Source organism: Oncorhynchus clarkii, unplaced genomic scaffold (assembly GCF_045791955.1).
Source record: "Oncorhynchus clarkii lewisi isolate Uvic-CL-2024 unplaced genomic scaffold, UVic_Ocla_1.0 unplaced_contig_5422_pilon_pilon, whole genome shotgun sequence".
Taxonomy (NCBI): domain Eukaryota; kingdom Metazoa; phylum Chordata; class Actinopteri; order Salmoniformes; family Salmonidae; genus Oncorhynchus; species Oncorhynchus clarkii.
The window spans coordinates 50,286-72,500 of NW_027257938.1; the positions used below are offsets into that span (position 1 = coordinate 50,286).

General features: G+C 45.9%; 1 protein-coding gene across 3 annotated transcripts in view; it reads left to right on the forward strand.

The window, feature by feature from the left end:
• The window catches only part of LOC139394108 (general transcription and DNA repair factor IIH helicase/translocase subunit XPB), a 49,766-nt gene that overhangs the window by 12,114 nt on the left and 15,437 nt on the right, over positions 1-22,215 (forward strand). For 2 of the 3 annotated variants that reach the window (XM_071142129.1, XM_071142127.1), the window contains exons 8-12: positions 2,785-2,954; positions 3,426-3,570; positions 4,711-4,895; positions 17,098-17,300; positions 20,308-20,404. In XM_071142129.1, coding sequence (XP_070998230.1) covers positions 2,785-2,954; positions 3,426-3,570; positions 4,711-4,895; positions 17,098-17,300; positions 20,308-20,404 — 800 coding nt within the window. The remainder of the gene's footprint in view (positions 1-2,784; positions 2,955-3,425; positions 3,571-4,710; positions 4,896-17,097; positions 17,301-20,307; positions 20,405-22,215) is intronic. The other variant, XM_071142128.1, reaches the window with a different exon arrangement.

The following is a 22,215-nucleotide window of genomic DNA, read 5'->3' on the forward strand; positions in this document are numbered from 1 at the left end:
GTTTAATATGGGGTTTAATATGGGGTTTAATATGGGGTTTAATATGTCTGGATAGTTAATACACTGAGTGATGGGGTTTAATATGGGGTTTAATATGGGGTTTAATATGGGGTTTAATATGGGTTTAATATGGGGTTTAATATGGGGTTTAATATGTCTGGATAGTTAATACACTGAGTGATGGGGTTTAATATGGGGTTTAATATGGGTTTAATATGGGTGGATAGTTTATACACTGAGTGATGGGTTTAATATGGGTTTAATATGGGGGTTAATATGGGGTTTAATATGGGTGGATAGTTTATACACTGAGTGATGGGTTTAATATGGGTTTAATATGGGGTTTAATATGGGGTTTAATATGCGGTTTAATATGGGGTTTAATATGGGTGGATGGTTTATACACTGAGTGATGGGTTTAATATGGGTTTAATATGGGGTTTAATATGGTGGATAGTTTATACACTGAGTGATGGGGTTTAATATGGGGTTTAATATGGGGTTTAATATGCGGTTTAATATGGGGTTTAATATGGGTGGATGGTTTATACACTGAGTGATGGGGTTTAATATGGTGCATAGTTTATACACTGAGTGATGGGGTTTAATATGGGGTTTAATATGGTGGATAGTTGATACACTGAGTGATGGGGTTTAATATGGGGTTTAATATGGGTGGATAGTTTATACACTGAGTGATGGGGTTTAATATGGGTGGATAGTTTATACCCTGAGTGATGGGGTTTAATATGGGTGGATAGTTTATACCCTGAGTGATGGGGTTTAATATGGGGTTTAATATGGGGTTTAATATGGGGTTTAATATGTCTGGATAGTTTATACACTGAGTGATGGGGTTTAATATGGGGTTTAATATGGGGTTTAATATGGGGTTTAATATGTCTGGATAGTTTATACACTGAGTGATGGGGTTTAATATGGGGTTTAATATGGGGGTTAATATGGGGTTTAATATGGGTGGATAGTTTATACACTGAGTGATGGGGTTTAATATGGGTTTAATATGGGGTTTAATATGGGTTTAATATGGGTGGATAGTTTATACACTGAGTGATGGGTTTAATATGGGGTTTAATATGGGTGGATAGTTTATACACTGAGTGATGGGGTTTAATATGGTGCATAGTTTATACACTGAGTGATGGGTTTAATATGGTGGATAGTTTATACTCTGAGTGATGGTGTTTAATATGGGGTTTAATATGGGTTTTATATGGGTGTATAGTTTATACCCTGAGTGATGGGGTTTAATATGGGTTTAATATGGGGTTTAATATGGGGTTTAATATGTCTGGATAGTTTATACACTGAGTGATGGGGTTTAATATGGGGTTTAATATGGTGGATAGTTGATACACTGAGTGATAGGGTTTAATATGGGTTTAATATGGGTGGATAGTTGATACACTGAGTGATGGGGTTTAATATGGGTGGATAGTTTATACACTGAGTGATGGGGTTTAATATGGGTTTAATATGGGTGGATAGTTGATACACTGAGTGATGGGTTTAATATGGGGTTTAATATGGGTTTAATATGGGTGGATAGTTGATACACTGAGTGATGGGGTTTAATATGGGTGGATAGTTTATACACTGAGTGATGGGGTTTAATATGGGGTTTAATATGGGTGGATAGTTGATACACTGAGTGATGGGGTTTAATATGGGTTTAATATGGGTGGATAGTTGATACACTGAGTGATGGGTTTAATATGGGTGGATAGTTGATACACTGAGTGATGGGGTTTAATATGGGTGGATAGTTGATACACTGAGTGATGGGTTTAATATGGGTGGATAGTTGATACACTGAGTGATGGGGTTTAATATGGGGTTTAATATGGTGGATAGTTTATACACTGAGTGATGGGGTTTAATATGGGTTTAATATGGGGTTTAATATGGTGGATAGTTGAGACACTGAGTGATGTGGTTTAATATGGGGTTTAATATGGTGGATAGTTGATACACTGAGTGATGGGGTTTAATATGGGTTTAATATGGGTGGATAGTTTATACACTGAGTGATGGGGTTTAATATGGGGTTTAATATGGGGTTAATATGGGGTTTAATATAGGGTTTAATATGGGGTTTAATATGGTGGATAGTTGATACACTGAGTGATGGGGTTTAATATGGGGTTTAATATGGGGGTTAATATGGGGTTTAATATGGGGTTTAATATGGTGGATAGTTGATACACTGAGTGATGGGGTTTAATATGGGGTTTAATATGGGTTTAATATGGGGTTTAATATGTCTGGATAGTTGATACACTGAGTGATGGTGTTTAATATGTCTGGATAGTTGATACACTGAGTGATGGGGTTTAATATGGGTGGATAGTTTATACACTGAGTGATGGGTTTAATATGGGGTTTAATATGGGTGGATAATTTATACACTGAGTGATGGGTTTAATATGGTGGATAGTTTATACTCTGAGTGATGGGGTTTAATATGGGGTTTAATATGTCTGGATAGTTTATACACTGAGTGATGGGGTTTAATATGGGTTTAATATGGGTGGATAGTTGATACACTGAGTGATGGGGTTTAATATGGGTTTAATATGGGGTTACTCCTCCTATCCCCCCCTTCCATCTCTCCACCATCTCTCCTCCTGTCCCCATTACTCCTCCTATCCCCCCCTGTACGGTTCGTAAGCGCTGCCTGGTCCTGGGGAACAGCTCTGTGTCAGTAGAACAGTGGAAGGCTCAGTTTAAGATGTGGTCCTCCATCTCTCCTCCTCTCCCCAGGTGCGGGGAAGTCTCTAGTAGGGGTAACTGCAGCCTGTACGGTTCGTAAGCGCTGCCTGGTCCTGGGGAACAGCTCTGTGTCAGTAGAACAGTGGAAGGCTCAGTTTAAGATGTGGTCGACCATCGACGACTCTCAAATCTGCCGCTTCACCTCAGATGCCAAGGACAAGGTAAGAGACGCAGCAAATCCCCCTTCTCAACTCGGACTTTCAACAGCCTCTGTGTTTTGAGCTTTTTAAAATCCCCCTTCTCAACTCGGTCTTTCAACAGCCACTGTGTTTTGAGCTTTTTAAAATCCCCCTTCTCAACTCGGACTTTCAACAGCCTCTGTGTTTTGAGCTTTTTAAAATCCCCCTTCTCAACTCTGACTTTCAACAGCCACTGTGTTTTGAGCTTTTTAAAATCCCCCTTCTCAACTCGGTCTTTCAACAGCCTCTGTGTTTTGAGCTTTTTAAAATCCCCCTTCTCAACTCGGTCTTTCAACAGCCTCTGTGTTTTGAGCTTTTTAAAATCCCCCGTGTTTTGTTTAATGGTCTCTTTTTACTGCTTCTTGTTTGCTTTGATTTATTAATTTCAAGTTACTGTTTTAGTTTCAAAGTGTGTTGCGGTTTTAAAATGAAGTTTGATTTTTGTTTTTGAAGCCGATTGGCTGCTCGGTGGCCATCAGTACGTACAGCATGTTGGGACACACCACCAAGAGGTCTTGGGAGGCAGAGAGAGTGATGGAATGGATGAGGTCCCAGGAGTGGGGTCTCATCATCCTGGATGAGGTGCACACTATCCCTGGTGAGTCTATATGGGGTCATGGTTAAGTTAGGAGGGGTTACGTTTAGTCCACACCGTCCCTGGTGAGTCTATGGGGTCAGGGGTCATGGTTAAGTTAGGAGGGGTTAGGGTTAGACCACACCATCCCTGGTGAGTATGTCTATCTCTCTGTGGTAAGGGGTCAGAGGTTAAGGGGTTTTGGTTAGGAGAGTTTAGGGTTACGCGGGGTTAGAGTTGTATCGAGATGTCTGATATCTATATCTGAGAGATAAAGAAGGATCAAGAATGTATTTAACCCCCTTATTTTTTGTCACTAAATCGTCTCCATAAACAGTATATTATAATTTTTTCCGACGGGTACCGGGGGACCTTCAGATGAGTCAAAACAACCGACCTGTACGTGTTGGTGACAGTCGCACCTTTACACAGAGGGGTTGTAACGTGGTGCCCTGGGAGTCGGGAAGCAAGTTCAGGGAGTGAATCATTTAATAAATAAACACAACATAATACAAACATGAAACACGAACAACGCACAGACATGAAACTGAAATAGAAGCCCGGGGAAGGAACCAAAGTGACCGATACAAGGAAGGTAACCAGACAGGTGATGGAGTCCAGGTGAGTCTGATGAGGTGACAGGCGCGCGTAACGACGGTGACAGGCGCGCGTAACGAAGGTGACGGGTGCGCGTAACGACGGTGACGGGTGCGCGTAATGATGGTGACGGGTGCGCGTAATGATGGTGACGGGTGCGCGTAATGATGGTGACGGGCGCGCGTAATGATGGTGACGGGTGCGCGTAATGATGGTGACAGGAGCGCGTAACGACGGTGAGGGGGAGTATACCTGACAGGGGTCGTATTAATGTGTATCCCAAACCGTTCGGACGCCACAGACAGAAGTTGTCAGATTGGCTGAACCGACTTCAGACAAGGGCCCAAGACGCTTGTGTTGATGCGAGTCTCGTCTTTCCACATGGGGGGGGGTCATAATAGTTTGTAGACCAAACCGTTCGGACGCTACAGTCGATTTTATGAGAAGACGGGATTTTCAGTTAAACTTTAGGAGTTTAACTGACAGACCACCAGAAAATCTGTTTCTCACTTCTGTGATGTTTCCAAAACATTTATCTAATAATGTCTGCGTTGTCTCCCCCTGTAGCTAAGATGTTCCGTCGGGTTCTGACCATTGTCCAGGCCCACTGTAAGCTGGGTCTGACCGCTACGCTGGTCCGAGAGGACGACAAGATCGTTGATCTCAACTTCCTGATTGGGCCCAAGCTGTTCGAGGCGAACTGGATGGAGCTCCAGAACAACGGATACATCGCTAAGGTCCAGTGTGCCGAGGTTAGTCCGTCTGTGTGGGGATAAACCTGGGTTAGTCCGTCTGTGTGGGGATAAACCTGGGTTAGTCTGTCTGTGTGGGGATAAACCTGGGTTAGTCCATCATCCATACCTGTACCAGTCTGTGTGGGGATAAACCTGGGTTAGTCCGTCTGTGTGGGGATAAACCTGGGTTAGTCAGTCATCCATACCTGTACCAGTCTGTGTGGGGATAAACCTGGGTTAGTCTGTCATCCTGTACCAGTCTGTGTGGGGATAAACCTGGGTTAGTCCGTCTGTGTGGGGATAAACCTGGGTTAGTCCGTCTGTGTGGGGATAAACCTGGGTTAGTCAGTCATCCATACCTGTACCAGTCTGTGTGGGGATAAACCTGGGTTAATCTGTCATCCTGTACCAGTCTGTGTGGGGATAAACCTGGGTTAGTCCATCTGTGTGGGGATAAACCTGGGTTAGTCCGTCTGTGTGGGGATAAACCTGGGTTAGTCCATCATCCTGTACCAGTCTGTGTGGGGATAAACCTGGGTTAGTCCGTCTGTGTGGGGATAAACCTGGGTTAGTCCGTCTGTGTGGGGATAAACCTGGGTTAGTCCATCATCCATACCTGTACCAGTCTGTGTGGGGATAAACCTGGGTTAGTCCGTCTGTGTGGGGATAAACCTGGGTTAGTCAGTCATCCATACCTGTACCAGTCTGTGTGGGGATAAACCTGGGTTAGTCTGTCATCCTGTACCAGTCTGTGTGGGGATAAACCTGGGTTAGTCCATCATCCTGTACCAGTCTGTGTGGGGATAAACCTGGGTTAGTCCATCATCCATACCTGTACCAGTCTATGTGGGGATAAACCTGGGTTAGTCTGTCATCCTGTACCAGTCTGTGTGGGGATAAACCTGGGTTAGTCTGTCATCCTGTACCAGTCTGTGTGGGGATAAACCTGGGTTAGTCCATCATCCTGTACCAGTCTGTGTGGGGATAAACCTGGGTTAGTCCATCATCCTGTACCAGTCTGTGTGGGGATAAACCTGGGTTAGTCTGTCATCCTGTACCAGTCTGTGTGGGGATAAACCTGGGTTAGTCTGTCATCCATACCTGTACCAGTCTGTGTGGGGATAAACCTGGGTTAGTCCATCATCCTGTACCAGTCTGTGTGGGGATATATGGGGACAGAGCTATATAGTATATAAGAAGGGTATTGGGGGACAGAGCTATATAGTATATTAGAAGGGTATAAGGGGACAGATCTATATAGTATATTAGAAGGGTATTTGGGGACAGAGCTATATAGTATATTAGAAGGGTATTGGGGGACAGAGCTATATAGTATATTAGAAGGGTATAAGGGGACAGATCTATATAGTATATTAGAAGGGTATATGGGGACAGAGCTATATAGTATATTAGAAGGGTATTTGAGGACAGCGCTATATAGTATATTAGAAGGGTATTTGAGGACAGCACTATATAGTATATTAGAAGGGTATATGGGGACAGAGCTGTATAGTATATTAGAAGGGTATTTGAGGACAGCGCTATATAGTATATTAGAAGGGTATAAGGGGACAGAGCTATATAGTATATTAGAAGGGTATTTGGGAACAGAGCTATATAGTATATTAGAAGGGTATATCAGGACAGAGCTATATAGTATATTAGAAGGGTATTTGAGGACAGAGCTATATAGTATATTAGAAGGGTACAGTGCCTTGCGAAAGTATTCGGCCCCCTTGAACTTTGCGACCTTTTGCCACATTTCAGGCTTCAAACATAAAGATATAAAACTGTATTTTTTTGTGAAGAATCAACAACAAGTGGGACACAATCATGAAGTGGAACGACATTTATTGGATATTTCAAACTTTTTTTAACAAATCAAAAACTGAGAAATTGGGCGTGCAAAATTATTCAGCCCCTTTACTTTCAGTGCAGCAAACTCTCTCCAGAAGTTCAGTGAGGATCTCTGAATGATCCAATGTTGACCTAAATGACTAATGATGATAAATACAATCCACCTGTGTGTAATCAAGTCTCCGTATAAATGCACCTGCACTGTGATAGTCTCAGAGGTCCGTCAAAAGCGCAGAGAGCATCATGAAGAACAAGGAACACACCAGGCAGGTCCGAGATACTGTTGTGAAGAAGTTTAAAGCCGGATTTGGATACAAAAAGATTTCCCAAGCTTTAAACATCCCAAGGAGCACTGTGCAAGCGATAATATTGAAATGGAAGGAGTATCAGACCACTGCAAATCTACCAAGACCTGGCCGTCCCTCTAAACTTTCAGCTCATACAAGGAGAAGACTGATCAGAGATGCAGCCTAGAGGCCCATGATCACTCTGGATGAACTGCAGAGATCTACAGCTGAGGTGGGAGACTCTGTCCATAGGACAACAATCAGTCGTATATTGCACAAATCTGGCCTTTATGGAAGAGTGGCAAGAAGAAAGCCATTTCTTAAAGATATCCATAAAAAGTGTTGTTTAAAGTTTGCCACAAGCCACCTGGGAGACACACCAAACATGTGGAAGAAGGTGCTCTGTTCAGATGAAACCAAAATTGAACTTTTTGGCAACAATGTAAAACGTTATGTTTGGCGTAAAAGCAACACAGCTGAACACACCATCCCCACTGTCAAACATGGTGGTGGCAGCATCATGGTTTGGGCCTGCTTTTCTTCAGCAGGGACAGGGAAGATGGTTAAAATTGATGGGAAGATGGATGGAGCCAAATACAGGACCATTCTGGAAGAAAACCTGATGGAGTCTGCAAAAGACCTGAGACTGGGACGGAGATTTGTCTTCCAACAAGACAATGATCCAAAACATAAAGCAAAATCTACAATGGAATGGTTCAAAAATAAACATATCCAGGTGTTAGAATGGCCAAGTCAAAGTCCAGACCTGAATCCAATCGAGAATCTGTGGAAAGAACTGAAAACTGCTGTTCACAAATGCTCTCCATCCAACCTCACTGAGCTCAAGCTGTTTTGCAAGGAGGAATGGGAAAAAAATGTCAGTCTCTCGATGTGCAAAACTGATAGAGACATACCCCAAGCGACTTACAGCTGTAATCACAGCAAAAGGTGGCGCTACAAAGTATTAACTTAAGGGGGCTGAATAATTTTGCACGCCCAATTTTTCAGTTTTTGATTTGTTAAAAAAGTTTGAATAATCCAATAAATGTCGTTCCACTTCATGATTGTGTCCCACTTGTTGTTGATTCTTCACAAAAAAATACAGTTTTATATCTTTATGTTTGAAGCCTGAAATGTGGCAAAAGGTCGCAAAGTTCAAGGGGGCCGAATACTTTCGCAAGGCACTGTATATCAGGACAGAGCTATATAGTATATTAGAAGGGTATTTGAGGACAGCGCTATATAGTATATTAGAAGGGTATATGGGGACAGAGCTATATAGTATATTAGAAGGGTATATGGGGACAGAGCTATATAGTATATTAGAAGGGTATATGGGGACAGAGCTATATAGTATATTAGAAGGGTATATGGGGACAGAGCTATATAGTATATTAGAAGGGTATATGGGGACAGAGCTATATAGTATATTAGAAGGGTATATGGGGACAGAGCTATATAGTATATTAGAAGGGTATATGGGGACAGAGCTATATAGTATATTAGAAGGGTATTTGGGGACAGAGCTATATAGTATATTAGAAGGGTATATGGGGACAGAGCTATATAGTATATTAGAAGGGTATATGGGGACAGAGCTATATAGTATATTAGAAGGGTATATGGGGACAGAGCTATATAGTATATTAGAAGGGTATTTGGGGACAGAGCTATATAGTATATTAGAAGGGTATATGGGGACAGAGCTATATAGTATATTAGAAGGGTATATGGGGACAGAGCTATATAGTATATTAGAAGGGTATATGGGGACAGAGCTATATAGTATATTAGAAGGGTATTTGGGGACAGAGCTATATAGTATATTAGAAGGGTATATGAGGACAGAGCTGTTGACCACATTAGAAGGGTATATGGGGACAGAGCTATATAGTATATTAGAAGGGTATATGGGGACAGAGCTACAAGTATATTAGAAGGGTATATGGGGACAGAGCTATATAGTATATTAGAAGGGTATATGGGGACAGAGCTATATAGTATATTAGAAGGGTATATGGGGACAGAGCTATATAGTATATTAGAAGGGTATATGGGGATAGAGCTATATAGTATATTAGAAGGGTATATGGGGACAGAGCTATATAGTATATTAGAAGGGTATATGGGGACAGAGCTATATAGAGCTGTTGACCACGTTTTGGGTCAGCCCCAACGTGATCTAGGAAGTGTTTGGTGTTTCTGTCTTAAACCTTGTTAGTTCATCAAAATGAGTGAGAGGGCTGAAGTAATCAGGATTACTGTACGTGAGCTTGAGAATAATCCAGACTTTATTTTTCTGAGAAGTCTGAAGCTAATTCTTTGTGAACTGGTGTGAACTGCTGTACCATGAAGCACACGCTATGTGGTAATCACCTGCCTGCCAACGGCTGTCGTTCAGGGGTGGGAAACCCCAGTCCTCAAGGGCCTCATGTGGTAATCACCTGCCTGCCAACGGCTGTCGTTCAGGGGTGGGCAACCCCAGTCCTCAAGGGCCTCATGTGGTAATCACCTGCCTGCCAACGGCTGTCGTTCAGGGGTGGGCAACCCCAGTCCTCAAGGGCCTCATGTGGTAATCACCTGCCTGCCAACGGCTGTCGTTCAGGGGTGGGCAACCCCAGTCCTCGAGGGGGGCTGTCGTTCAGGGGTCGGCAACCCCAGTCCTCGAGGGGGGCTGTCGTTCAGGGGTGGGCAACCCCAGTCCTCGAGGGGGGCTGTCGTTCAGGGGTGGGCAACCCCAGTCCTCGAGGGGGGCTGTCGTTCAGGGGTGGGCAACCCCAGTCCTCGAGGGGGGCTGTCGTTCAGGGGTGGGCAACCCCAGTCCTCGAGGGGGGCTGTCGTTCAGGGGTGGGCAACCCCAGTCCTCAAGGGGGGGTGGCTGTAGTTCCAGTCCCAACCCCAGTCTTCAAGGGGGGGGGCTGTAGTTCCAGTCCCAACCCCAGTCCTCAAGGGGGGGGGGGCTGTAGTTCCAGTCCCAACCCCAGTCCTCAAGGGGGGGGGCTGTAGTTCCAGTCCCAACCCCAGTCCTCAAGGGGGGGGGGCTGTAGTTCCAGTCCCAACCCCAGTCCTCAAGGGGGGGGGCTGTAGTTCCAGTCCCAACCCCAGTCCTCAAGGGGGGGGGCTGTAGTTCCAGTCCCAACCCCAGTCCTCAAGGGGGGGGGGGGGGCTGTAGTTCCAGTCCCAACCCCAGCCCTCAAGGGGGGGGGGGGGGGGGGCTGTAGTTCCAGTCCCAACCCCAGTCCTCAAGGGACTAATTTGATGTCACACTTGTTCTCCATCCGTAGCAAACACAGCTGATTCATCAAATGTCATTCTAAACTGAAGATCAGGATTAGGTGATTGGAACAAGTTGGGGGGTGGCTGTCCTCTTCAGATCTCTATTGGTCCTCAAAGGGGAGGGGGCTGTCCTCTTTAGATCTCTATTGGTTCTCAAGGGGGGGGGGGGGCTGTCCTCTTTCCACCTCTATTGGTCCTCAAAGGGGAGGGGGCTGTCCTCTATAGATCTCTATTGGTCCTCAAGGGGGGGGGGGCTGTCCTCTATAGATCTCTATTGGTCATCAAGGGAGGGGGGCTGTCCTCTATAGATCTCTATTGGTCCTCAAGGGGGGGGGGCTGTCCTCTATAGATCTCTATTGGTCCTCAAGGGGGGAGGGCTGTCCTCTATAGATCTCTATTGGTCCTCAAGGGGGGGGGCTGTCCTCTATAGATCTCTATTGGTCCTCTATAGATCTCTATTGGTCCTCAAGGGGGGGGGGGGGGGGCTGTCCTCTATAGATCTCTTTTTGTCCTCAATGGGGGGAGGGCTGTCCTCTATAGATCTCTATTGGTCCTCAAGGGGGGGGGGGGCTGTCCTCTATAGATCTCTATTGGTCCTCAAGGGGGGGGGGCTGTCCTCTATAGATCTCTATTGGTCCTCAAGGGGGGGGGGGGGGCTGTCCTCTATAGATCTCTATTGGTCCTCAAGGGGGGGGGGGGGGGGGGCTGTCCTCTATAGATCTCTATTGGTCCTCAAGGGGGGGGGGCAGTCCTCTATAGATCTCTATTGGTCCTCAAGGGGGGAGGGCTGTCCTCTATAGATCTCTATTGGTCCTCAAGGGGGGGGGGGGCTGTCCTCTATAGATCTCTATTGGTCCTCAAGGGGGGAGGGCTGTCCTCTATAGATCTCTATTGGTCCTCAAGGGGGGGGGGCTGTCCTCTATAGATCTCTATTGGTCCTCAAGGGGGGGGGGGCTGTCCTCTATAGATCTCTATTGGTCCTCAAGGGGGGGGGGGGCTGTCCTCTATAGATCTCTATTGGTCCTCAAGGGGGGAGGGCTGTCCTCTATAGATCTCTATCGGTCCTCAAGGGGGGGGGGGGGGGCTGTCCTCTATAGATCTCTATTGGTCCTCAAGGGGGGGGGGGGGGGCTGTCCTCTATAGATCTCAATTGATCCTCAATGGGGGAGGGCTGTCCTCTATAGATCTCTATTGGTCCTCAAGGGGGGGGGGCTGTCCTCTATAGATCTCTATTGGTCCTCAAGGGGGGGGGGCTGTCCTCTATAGATCTCTATTGGTCCTCAAGGGGGGGGGGGGCTGTCCTCTATAGATCTCTATTGGTCCTCAAGGGGGGGGGGGCTGTCCTCTATAGATCTCTATTGGTCCTCAAGGGGGGGGGGGGGGCTGTCCTCTATAGATCTCTATTGGTCCTCAAGGGGGGGGGGGGGGGCTGTCCTCTATAGATCTCAATTGATCCTCAATGGGGGAGGGCTGTCCTCTATAGATCTCTATTGGTCCTCAAGGGGGGGGGGCTGTCCTCTATAGATCTCTATTGGTCCTCAAGGGGGGGGGGCTGTCCTCTATAGATCTCTATTGGTCCTCAAGGGGGTTTAACAGACATGAAGAGGTTCTGCTGTATGTTTGTTTTGTGGGACACAGGAAGTGTAGAATCATCGGCACAAAAGAGAAAGGTCACAGGAAACCGTCCTGCTTTTCACGTCATTGATGTCCAGCAGGGGTTCTTGACCCCAGCAAGATTAGCTACAGCGTGTGGAGTAGATAATGGGAATCCTAATGAAGTAATTAACTAGGCCTGATCTCGATCCCAAAACCCTTACGACATCCCATCCAGCCTGGTTTCACCTGATCTGACTTCCCATCTTTTTTAATTCGTTTTCAAACATCCGTTTACAATTCAACATTTCGTCAATTAGGGAGGGTAGGAAGTAGACTCCAACAACACATTAGTAACATGAGGCTCTATGTGGACGGTGTGCTGGACTAACAGGTAGAGGGTAGGAAGTAGACTCCAACAACACATTAGTAACATGAGGCTCTATGTGGACGTTGTGCTGGACTAACAGGTAGAGGGTAGGAAGTAGACTCCAACAACACATTAGTCTTCCCAGCCTGGTGCAGGTCTACAATTTTGTTTCTGGTGTCCTTTGACAGCTCTTTGGTCTTGGCCATAGTGGAGTTTGGAGTGTGACTGTTTGAGGTTGTGGACAGGTGTCTTTTATAGTGATAACAACTTCAAACAGGTGCCATTAATACAGGTAATGAGTGGAGGACAGAGGAGCCTCTTAAAGAGGTCTGTGAGAGCCAGAAATCTTGCTTGTTTATAGGTGACCAAATATTTATTTTCCACCATAATTTGCAAATAAATTCATTAAAAATCCTACAATGTGATTTTCTGGATTTCTTTTCTCCCTTTGTCTGCCATAGTTGAAGTGTACCTATGATGAAAATTGCAGGGCCTCTCTCATCTTTTTAAGTGGGAGAACTTGCACAATTGGTGGCTGACTAAATACTTTTTTGCTCCACTGTATATAGTAAATTAGAAGGGTATTTGGGGACAGAGCTATATAGTATATTAGAAGGGTATATCAGGACAGATCTGTTGACCACATTAGAAGGGTATTTGGGGACAGAGCTATATAGTATATTAGAAGGGTATATGGGGACAGAGCTATATAGTATATTAGAAGGGTATATCAGGACAGATCTATATAGTATATTAGAAGGGTATTAGGGGACAGAGCTATATAGTATATTAGAAGGGTATATCAGGACAGAGCTATATAGTATATTAGAAGGGTATATGAGGACAGAGCTATATAGTATATTAGAAGGGTATTTGGGGACAGAGCTATATAGTATATTAGAAGGGTATTTGGGGACAGAGCTATATAGTATATTAGAAGGGTATATGGGGACAGAGCTGTTGACCACATTAGAATGGTATTTGGGGACAGAGCTATATAGTATATTAGAAGGGTATATGAGGACAGAGCTATATAGTATATTAGAAGGGTATATGAGGACAGAGCTGTTGACCACATTAGAAGGGTATTTGGGGACAGAGCTATAAAGTATATTAGAAGAGTATATCAGGACAGAGCTGTTGACCACATTAGAAGGGTATATGGGGACAGAGCTATATAGTATATTAGAAGGGTATATGAGGACAGAGCTATAAAGTATATTAGAAGGGTATATGGGGACAGAGCTATATAGTATATTAGAAGGGTATATCAAGACAGAGCTGTTGACCACATTAGAAGGGTATTTGGGGACAGAGCTATAAAGTATATTAGAAGAGTATATCAGGACAGAGCTGTTGACCACATTAGAAGGGTATATGGGGACAGAGCTGTTGACCACATTAGAAGGGTATATGGGGACAGAGCTGTTGACCACATTAGAAGGGTATATGGGGACAGAGCTATATAGTATATTAGAAGGGTATTTGGGGACAGAGCTATATAGTATATTAGAAGGGTATATGGGGACAGAGCTATATAGAGCTGTTGACCACGTTTTGGGTCAGCCCCAACGTGATCTAGGAAGTGTTTGGGGTTTCTGTCTTAAACCTTGTTAGTTCATCAAAATGAGCGAGAGGGCTGAAGTAATCAGGATTACTGTACGTGAGCTTGAGAATAATCCAGACTTTATTTTTCTGAGAAGTCTGAAGCTAATTCTTTGTGAACTGGTGTGAACTGCTGTACCATAAAGACCATGCTATGTGGTAATCACCTGACGCTAACAAGGCAGACTACACCGCTCGCGTTGCAAAATACATTTAGAAATCTATATTATTCAACTATTGCACCCGCACTGCTCCCGCGCGCCAACGAGCATCTGCGTTGCCGAGGGCTAAAATAGAAGTCAGTTCTATTTCTGACGCAGATCACGCTACAAGTCCTGCCTCTCCCATCTCCTCGAACGACGTCAGTGGCGGTAATGCACCTAATTTATGAAAGTTGCCAATCGCAATATAAAGTCAAGAGAAGAAAAAGCCTGGAAGGAGGAGAGACGACTAGAAACGATTCGGTTGACCGTTTTATGTGGGAATTAATTGTCGGAGTAGAGGGCCTTGTGCATTTCAGGTAAAATAACAACCCAACAATGTTTATATCCCAGGACAAATTAGCTAGCAACAGCAAGCTAGCTAAACAGGACAAATAATCTAGCAACAGCAAGCTAGCTAAATAGGACAAATAATCTAGCAACAGCAAGCTAGCTAAATAGGACAAATAATCTAGCAACAGCAAGCTAGCTAAATAGGACAAATAATCTAGCAACAGCAAGCTAGCTAAATAGGACAAATAATCTAGCAAGGGCAAGGAAGGCTGAATTGCCGTACATGTTTAATGCTTTTCGACCTGTCCCCAAATTAAGAGAATTGTTTCAGAGTTTGTTTTGATATTTTATCCTGCGTGTCGTGATCGCGTTTGATGTAGGGGACAAAATACATTTATGCACGATGGCGCACGATGGCACACGATGGCGCACGATGGCACACGATGGCGCACGATGGAGCACGATGGCACACGATGGCACACGATGGCGCACGATGGCGCACGATGGAGCACGATGGCACACGATGGCACACGATGGCTCACGATGGCGCACGATGGCGCACGATGGAGCACGATGGCACACGATGGCACACGATGGCGCAGGCGTGCAGCCTGTTTGGGTTCCATGTAAGTAGTAATCACCTGCCTGCCAGTGGCTGTAGTTCCAGTCCTCAAGGGGGGGGGGGGCTGTAGTTCCAGTCCCAACCCCAGTCCTCAAGGGGGGGGGGGCTGTAGTTCCAGTCCTCAAGGGGGGGGGGGGGCTGTAGTTCCAGTCCCAACCCCAGTCCTCAAGGGGGGGGGGGCTGTAGTTCCAGTCCTCAAGGGGGGGGGGGGGGCTGTCGTTCCAGTCCCAACCCCAGTCCTCAAGGGGGGGGGGGCTGTAGTTCCAGTCCCAACCCCAGTCCTCAAGGGGGGTGGGGGGGGCTGTAGTTCCAGTCCTCAAGGGGGGGGGCTGTAGTTCCAGTCCTCAAGGGGGGGGGCTGTAGTTCCAGTCCTCAAGGGGGGGGGGCTGTAGTTCCAGTCCTCAAGGGGGGGGGCTGTAGTTCCAGTCCTCAAGGGGGGGGGGGGGCTGTCCTCTTTAGATCTCTATTGATCCTCAAGGGGGGGGGGCTGTCCTCTTTAGATCTCTATTGGTCCTCAAGGGGGGGGGGGGCTGTCCTCTTTAGATCTCTATTGGTCCTCAAGCAGGGGGGGGCTGTCCTCTTTAGATCTCTATTGGTCCTCAAGGAGGGGGGGGCTGTCCTCTATAGATCTCTATTGGTCCTCAAGGAGGGGGGGGCTGTCCTCTTTAGATCTCTATTGGTCCTCAAGGGGGGGGGGGCTGTCCTCTATAGATCTCTATTGGTCCTCAAGGAGGGGGGGGCTGTTCTCTTTAGATCTCTATTGGTCCTCAAGGAGGGGGGGGCTGTCCTCTTTAGATCTCTATTGGTCCTCAAGGAGGGGGGGGCTGTCCTCTTTAGATCTCTATTGGTCCTCAAGGGGGGGGGGGCTGTCCTCTATAGATCTCTATTGGTCCTCAAGGGGGGGGGGGGGGCTGTCCTCTTTAGATCTCTATTGGTCCTCAAGGAGGGGGGGGCTGTCCTCTTTAGATCTCTATTGGTCCTCAAGGAGGGGGGGGGCTGTCCTCTTTAGATCTCTATTGGTCCTCAAGGAGGGGGGGGCTGTCCTCTATAGATCTCTATTGGTCCTCAAGGAGGGGGGGGGCTGTCCTCTTTAGATCTCTATTGGTCCTCAAGGAGGGGGGGGCTGTCCTCTTTAGATCTCTATTGGTCCTCAAGGAGGGGGGGGCTGTCCTCTTTAGATCTCTATTGGTCCTCAAGGAGGGGGGGGGCTGTCCTCTATAGATCTCTGCCTAGTTAAATAAAGTTTTTTTTAAAACATGTTGATTCCCATGGGATAATTACTATCAGAGGACCTAGGAGTTGGCTGAAAAACAGTATGTTTTTTTAAAATAAATAAAAAATCTTTATTTTTACCAGGTTCATCTCATTGAGGTTTAAAACCATATTTCCTAAGAGACACCAGGAAGTCAACACACATTTCCAGTCGCCATGACAACATCAAACACAAACAGTTTAAATCATTTACACATTGAACAGGCAATCATTATTTGGGGGACTTGTGGTGTCAAAACAGTGATAGCCTGAATTCAAAGTTGATTTAAAACATAAAATAATAATTCACAAATCCCTACAATTCCCTATAACGTAGTTTAAAAATAAATACAAATAATAATACGATTTTTGCAAAAACTGTAATCTTTTGTTTCACCGAGTCGTTGCTGAACCACTCCACAAATGTCTTGTTAACAAACTATAGTTTTGGCAAGTCGGTTAGGACATCTACTTTGTGCAGGACACAGGTAATTTTTCCAACAATTGTTTGACAGACCAATTATTTAACTTAGAATTCACTGTATCACAATTCCAGTGGGTCAGAAGTTTACATACACTAAGTTGACTGTGCCTTTTAAACAGCTTGGAAAATTCCAGAAAATGATGTCATGGCTTTAGAAGCTTCTGATTGGCTAATTAACATAATTTGAGTCAATTGGAGGTGTACCTGTGGATGTATTTCAAGGCCTACCTTCAAACTCAGTGTCCTCTTTGCTTGACGTCATGAGGAAAATCAAAATCAATAAATCAGCCAAGACCTCAGGAAAAAAAGATGAATAAAACACGTACTACTTTACAAACACATAGAAATGTGTAGTTTGATGTCAGAATGTCCTTGGTCTAGGTGTGGTGTCCGATGTCCCCGGAGTTTTACCGGGAATACGTGGCCATCAAGACGAAGAGACGTATTCTCCTCTACACCATGAACCCCAACAAGTTCAGAGCCTGTCAGTTCCTCATCAAGTTCCACGAGAGACGCAACGACAAGATCATGGTGTTCGCCGACAACGTCTTCGCTCTGAAGGAGTACGCTATCCGCCTCAACAAGTAGGTAGAGCGAGAGACACACACACACACACGCACACAGCCATCTGCCTCAACAGGTAGGTAGAAAGAGACACACAAGCGGATCAACGACGTCATCCCCACAGTGACCGGACCTGCAGTGCATTCTGGACTTATTCAGACCCCTTCCCCCTTTTCCACATTTTGTTCCGTTAAAAATTCTCATCAATCTACACACAATACCCCATGATGACATCACAATACCCCATGATGACATCACAATACCCCATAATGACATCACAATACCCCATAATGACATCTCAATACCCCATAATGACATCACAATACCCCATAATGACATCACAATACCCCATAATGACATCACAATACTCCATAATAATGAAGCAAAAACTGGTTTTTAGACAGAAATACATCATTTACATAAGTATTCAGACCCTTTGCTATGAGACTTGAAATTGAGCTCAGGTGCATCCTGTTTCCATTGATCATCCTTGAGATGTTTCTACAACTTGATTGGAGTCCACCTGTGGTAAATTCAATTGATTGGACATGATTTGGAAAGGTACACAGCTGTCTATATAAGATCCTACAGTTGACAGAACAAAATTCAAGCCAAGAGGTCGAAGGAATCGTCCGTAGAGCTCCGAGACAGGATTGTGTCGAGGCACAGATCTGGGGAAGGATACCAAAACATTTCTGCAGCATTGAAGATCCCCAAAAACACAGTGGCCTCCATCATTCTTAAATGGAAGAAGTTTGGAACCACCAAGACTCTTCCTAGAGCTGGTCGCCCGGCCAAACTGAGCAATCGGGGGAGAAGGGCCTTGGTCAGGGAGGTGACCAAGAACCCGACGCTCATTCTGACAGAGCTCTAGAGTTCCTCTGTGGAGATGGGAGAACCTTCCAGAAGGACAACCATCTCTACAGCACTCCACCAATCAGGCTTTTATGGTAGAGTGGACAGACAGAAGCCACTTCTCAGTAAAAGATACATCACAGCCCGCTTGGAGTTTGCCAAAAGGCCCCTAAAGGACTCTGACCATGAGAAACAAGATTTTCTGATCTGATGAAACCAAGATTGAACTCTTTGGCCTGAATGCCAAGCTTCACATCTGGAGGAAACCTGGCACCATCCCTACGGTGAAGCATGGTGGTGGCAGCATCATGCTGAGGGGATGTTTTTCAGCGGCAGGGACTGGGAGACTAGTCAGGATCGAGGGAAAGATGAACAGAGTAAAGTACAGAGAGATCCTTGATGAAAACCTGCTCCAGAGCGCTCAGGACCTCAGACTGGGGCGAAGGGTCACCTTCTAATACAGGACAACGATCCTAAGCACACAGCCAAGACAACACAGGAGCGGCTTCGGGACAAGTCTCTGAATGTCCTTGAGTGGCCCAGCCAGAGCCCGGACTTGAACATCTCTGGAGAGACCTGAAAATAGCTGTGCAGCGACGCTCCCCATCCAACCTGACAGAGCTTGAGAGGATCTGCAGAGAAAAATGGGAGAAACTCCCCCAAATACAGGTGTGCCAAGCTTGTAGCGTCATACCTAAGACGACTCAACAAGGCTGTAATCGCTGCCAAAGGTGCTTCAACAAAGTACTGAGTAAAGGGTCTGACTACTTATGTAAATGTGATATCCGTTTTTTGGGGGGGTGAGGGAAGAATAAAAAATAAAAAACAAGAGTGTTTGCTTTATCATCATGATGTCATCACGGGGTAATGTCTGTAGAACGTTTTGTTTCCTCATTTAAGGAAAAAAAAGTAGAAAAATGTGGAGAAAGTCAAGAGGTCTGAATACTTTTTGAATGCTCTGTTATTACCTCGTACCTCAGCACATTGGTACTGGTACTTCCTGTATATAGCCATGTTATTACCTTGTACCTCAGCACATTGGTACTGGTACTTCCTGTATATAGCCATGTTATTACCTCGTACCTCAGCACATTGGTACTGGTACTTCCTGTATATAGCCATGTTATTACCTCGTACCTCAGCACATTGGGACTGGTACTTCCTGTATATAGCCATGTTATTACCTCGTACCTCAGCACATTGACTCAGTACTGGTACTTCCTGTATATAGCCATGTTATTACCTCGTACCTTAGCACATTGACTCAGTACTGGTACCATGTGTATACAGCCATGTTATTACCTCGTACCTCAGCACATTGACTCAGTACTGGTACCATGTGTATACAGCCATGTTATTACCTCGTACCTCAGCACATTGACTCAGTACTGGTACCATGTGTATACAGCCATGTTATTACCTCGTACCTCAGCACATTGACTCAGTACTGGTACTTCCTGTATATAGCCATGTTATTACCTCGTACCTCAGCACATTGACTCAGTACTGGTACCATGTGTATACAGCCATGTTATTACCTCGTACCTCAGCACATTGACTCAGTACTGGTACTTCCTGTATATAGCCATGTTATTACCTCGTACCTCAGCACATTGACTCAGTACTGGTACTTCCTGTATATAGCCATGTTATTACCTCGTACCTCAGCACATTGACTCAGTACTGGTACTTCCTGTATATAGCCATGTTATTACCTCGTACCTCAGCACATTGACTCAGTACTGGTACCATGTGTATATAGCCATGTTATTACCTCGTACCTCAGCACATTGACTCAGTACTGGTACCATGTGTACATAGCCATGTTATTACCTCATACCCCCCCCATATCTAACATCTCTCTCCTCTCAGGCCCTGTATCTAACGTCTCTCTCCTCTCAGGCCCTGTATCTAACATCTCTCTCCTCTCAGGCCCTGTATCTAACATCTCTCTCCTCTCAGGCCCTGTATCTAACATCTCTCTCCTCTCAGGCCCTGTATCTAACATCTCTCTCCTCTCAGGCCCTGTATCTAACATCTCTCTCCTCTCAGGCCCTGTATCTAACGTCTCTCTCCTCTCAATCCCTGTATCTAACGTCTCTCTCCTCTCAATCCCTGTATCTAACGTCTCTCTCCTCTCAGGCCCTGTATCTAACATCTCTCTCCTCTCAGGCCCTACATCTATGGCCCCACCTCTCAGGGAGAGAGGATGCAGATCCTACAGAACTTTAAACACAACCCCAAGATCAACACCATCTTCATCTCCAAGGTAACCAACTCCTACCCCCATCACGTGTCTCCAAGGTAACCAACCCCTCCCCCATCACATAATATCTCCAAGGTTACCTGGGCTGTATTCATCTCCAAACGGGGAGGGACCTAAGTGAATTTGTCCCCGTAGAAACATTTTATTTATTTTTTCGTTTGCGAAATGTTTTCCTATAGTTTGAATGAATACACCCCTGGGTTGAGTGGCTCGGTCTGTCGTCTGGCGTTGCCGTGATACGGGGGGATGACTGAGGGTTTCTGGGTAAGGACAGCCGGATGTATTTGTAGTGTGGTTTCTTTTTCCATTTTCTTGTGGAGAGGCACCGTCATGTGGAGAGGCACCGTCATGTGGAGAGGCACCGTCATGTGGAGAGGCACCGTCATGTGGAGAGGCACCGTCATGTGGAGAGGCACCGTCATGTGGAGAGGCACCGTCATGTGGAGAGGCACCGTCATGTGGAGAGGGAGATGCACCTTCATGTCCAGCTAACCACATAAACACAGTGTCGTCCCAGGGTGTTGGGTCGGAATCCAGGTTGTTGGGTCAGAACCCAGGGTGTTGGGTCAGAACCCAGGGTGTTGGGTCGGAACCCAGGTTGTTGGGTCAGAACCACATCAATGCTCTTTGGTATAGATTCTACAGTGTCTTCCCAGGTTGTTGGGTCAGAACCACATCAATGCTCTTTGGTATAGATTCTACAGTGTCTTCCCAGGTTGTTGGGTCAGAACCCAGGGTGTTGGGTCAGAACCCAGGGTGTTGGGTCAGATCCCAGGGTGTTGGGTCAGAACCCAGGGTGTTGGGACAGAACCACTTCAATGCTCCTTGGTATAGATTCTACAGTGTCTTCCCAGGGTGTTGGGTCAGAACCCAGGGTGTTGGGTCAGAACCCAGGGTGTTGGGTCAGAACCACATCAATGCTCTTTGGTATAGATTCTACAGTGTCTTCCCAGGGTGTTGGGTCAGAACCCAGGTTGTTGGGTCAGAACCACATCAATGCTCTTTGGTATAGATTCTACAGTGTCGTCCCAGGGTGTTGGGTCAGAACCCAGGGTGTTGGGTCAGAACCCAGGGTGTTGGGTCAGAACCCAGGGTGTTGGGTCAGAACCCCTTCAATGCTCCTTGGTATAGATTCTACAGTGTCTTCTCAGGGTGTTGGGTCAGAACCCAGGGTGTTGGGTCAGAACCCAGGGTGTTGGGTCAGAACCACATCAATGCTCCTTGGTATAGATTCTACAGTGTCTTCCCAGGGTGTTGGGTCAGAACCCAGGGTGTTGGGTCAGAACCCAGGGTGTTGGGTCAGAACCCAGGGTGTTGGGACAGAACCACTTCAATGCTCCTTGGTATAGATTCTACAGTGTCTTCCCAGGGTGTTGGGTCAGAACCCAGGGTGTTGGGACAGAACCACTTCAATGCTCCTTGGTATAGATTCTACACAGTGTCTGGAACTCTCTTGGAGGGTTGAGACATCGATCTTCCACCAGGAATTTGATCATTTGGTGTGTTGTTGATAGCGGTGGGAAAACGCTGTCTCCGGGCGTTATGGTTTACATCGTTTTTCATGCTCATCAAACCATTCAGTGGCCTCTCGTGTCCTGTGGAGGGTTGGCGTTGTCATCCTGTGAGGGCCAAGCCAAGGTAGCCATAATAATGGTCAAAATACTGGCCTGCCTAGCATTTTTATACATGCCCCTAAGCATGATGGGATGTTAACTGCTTAATTAACTTCTTGGCGCACCCATCCCGTTAGCAGGATCATTTTCGTCAACATCCGCTGAATTGCAGAGCACCAAATTCAAATTAAATTACTACAA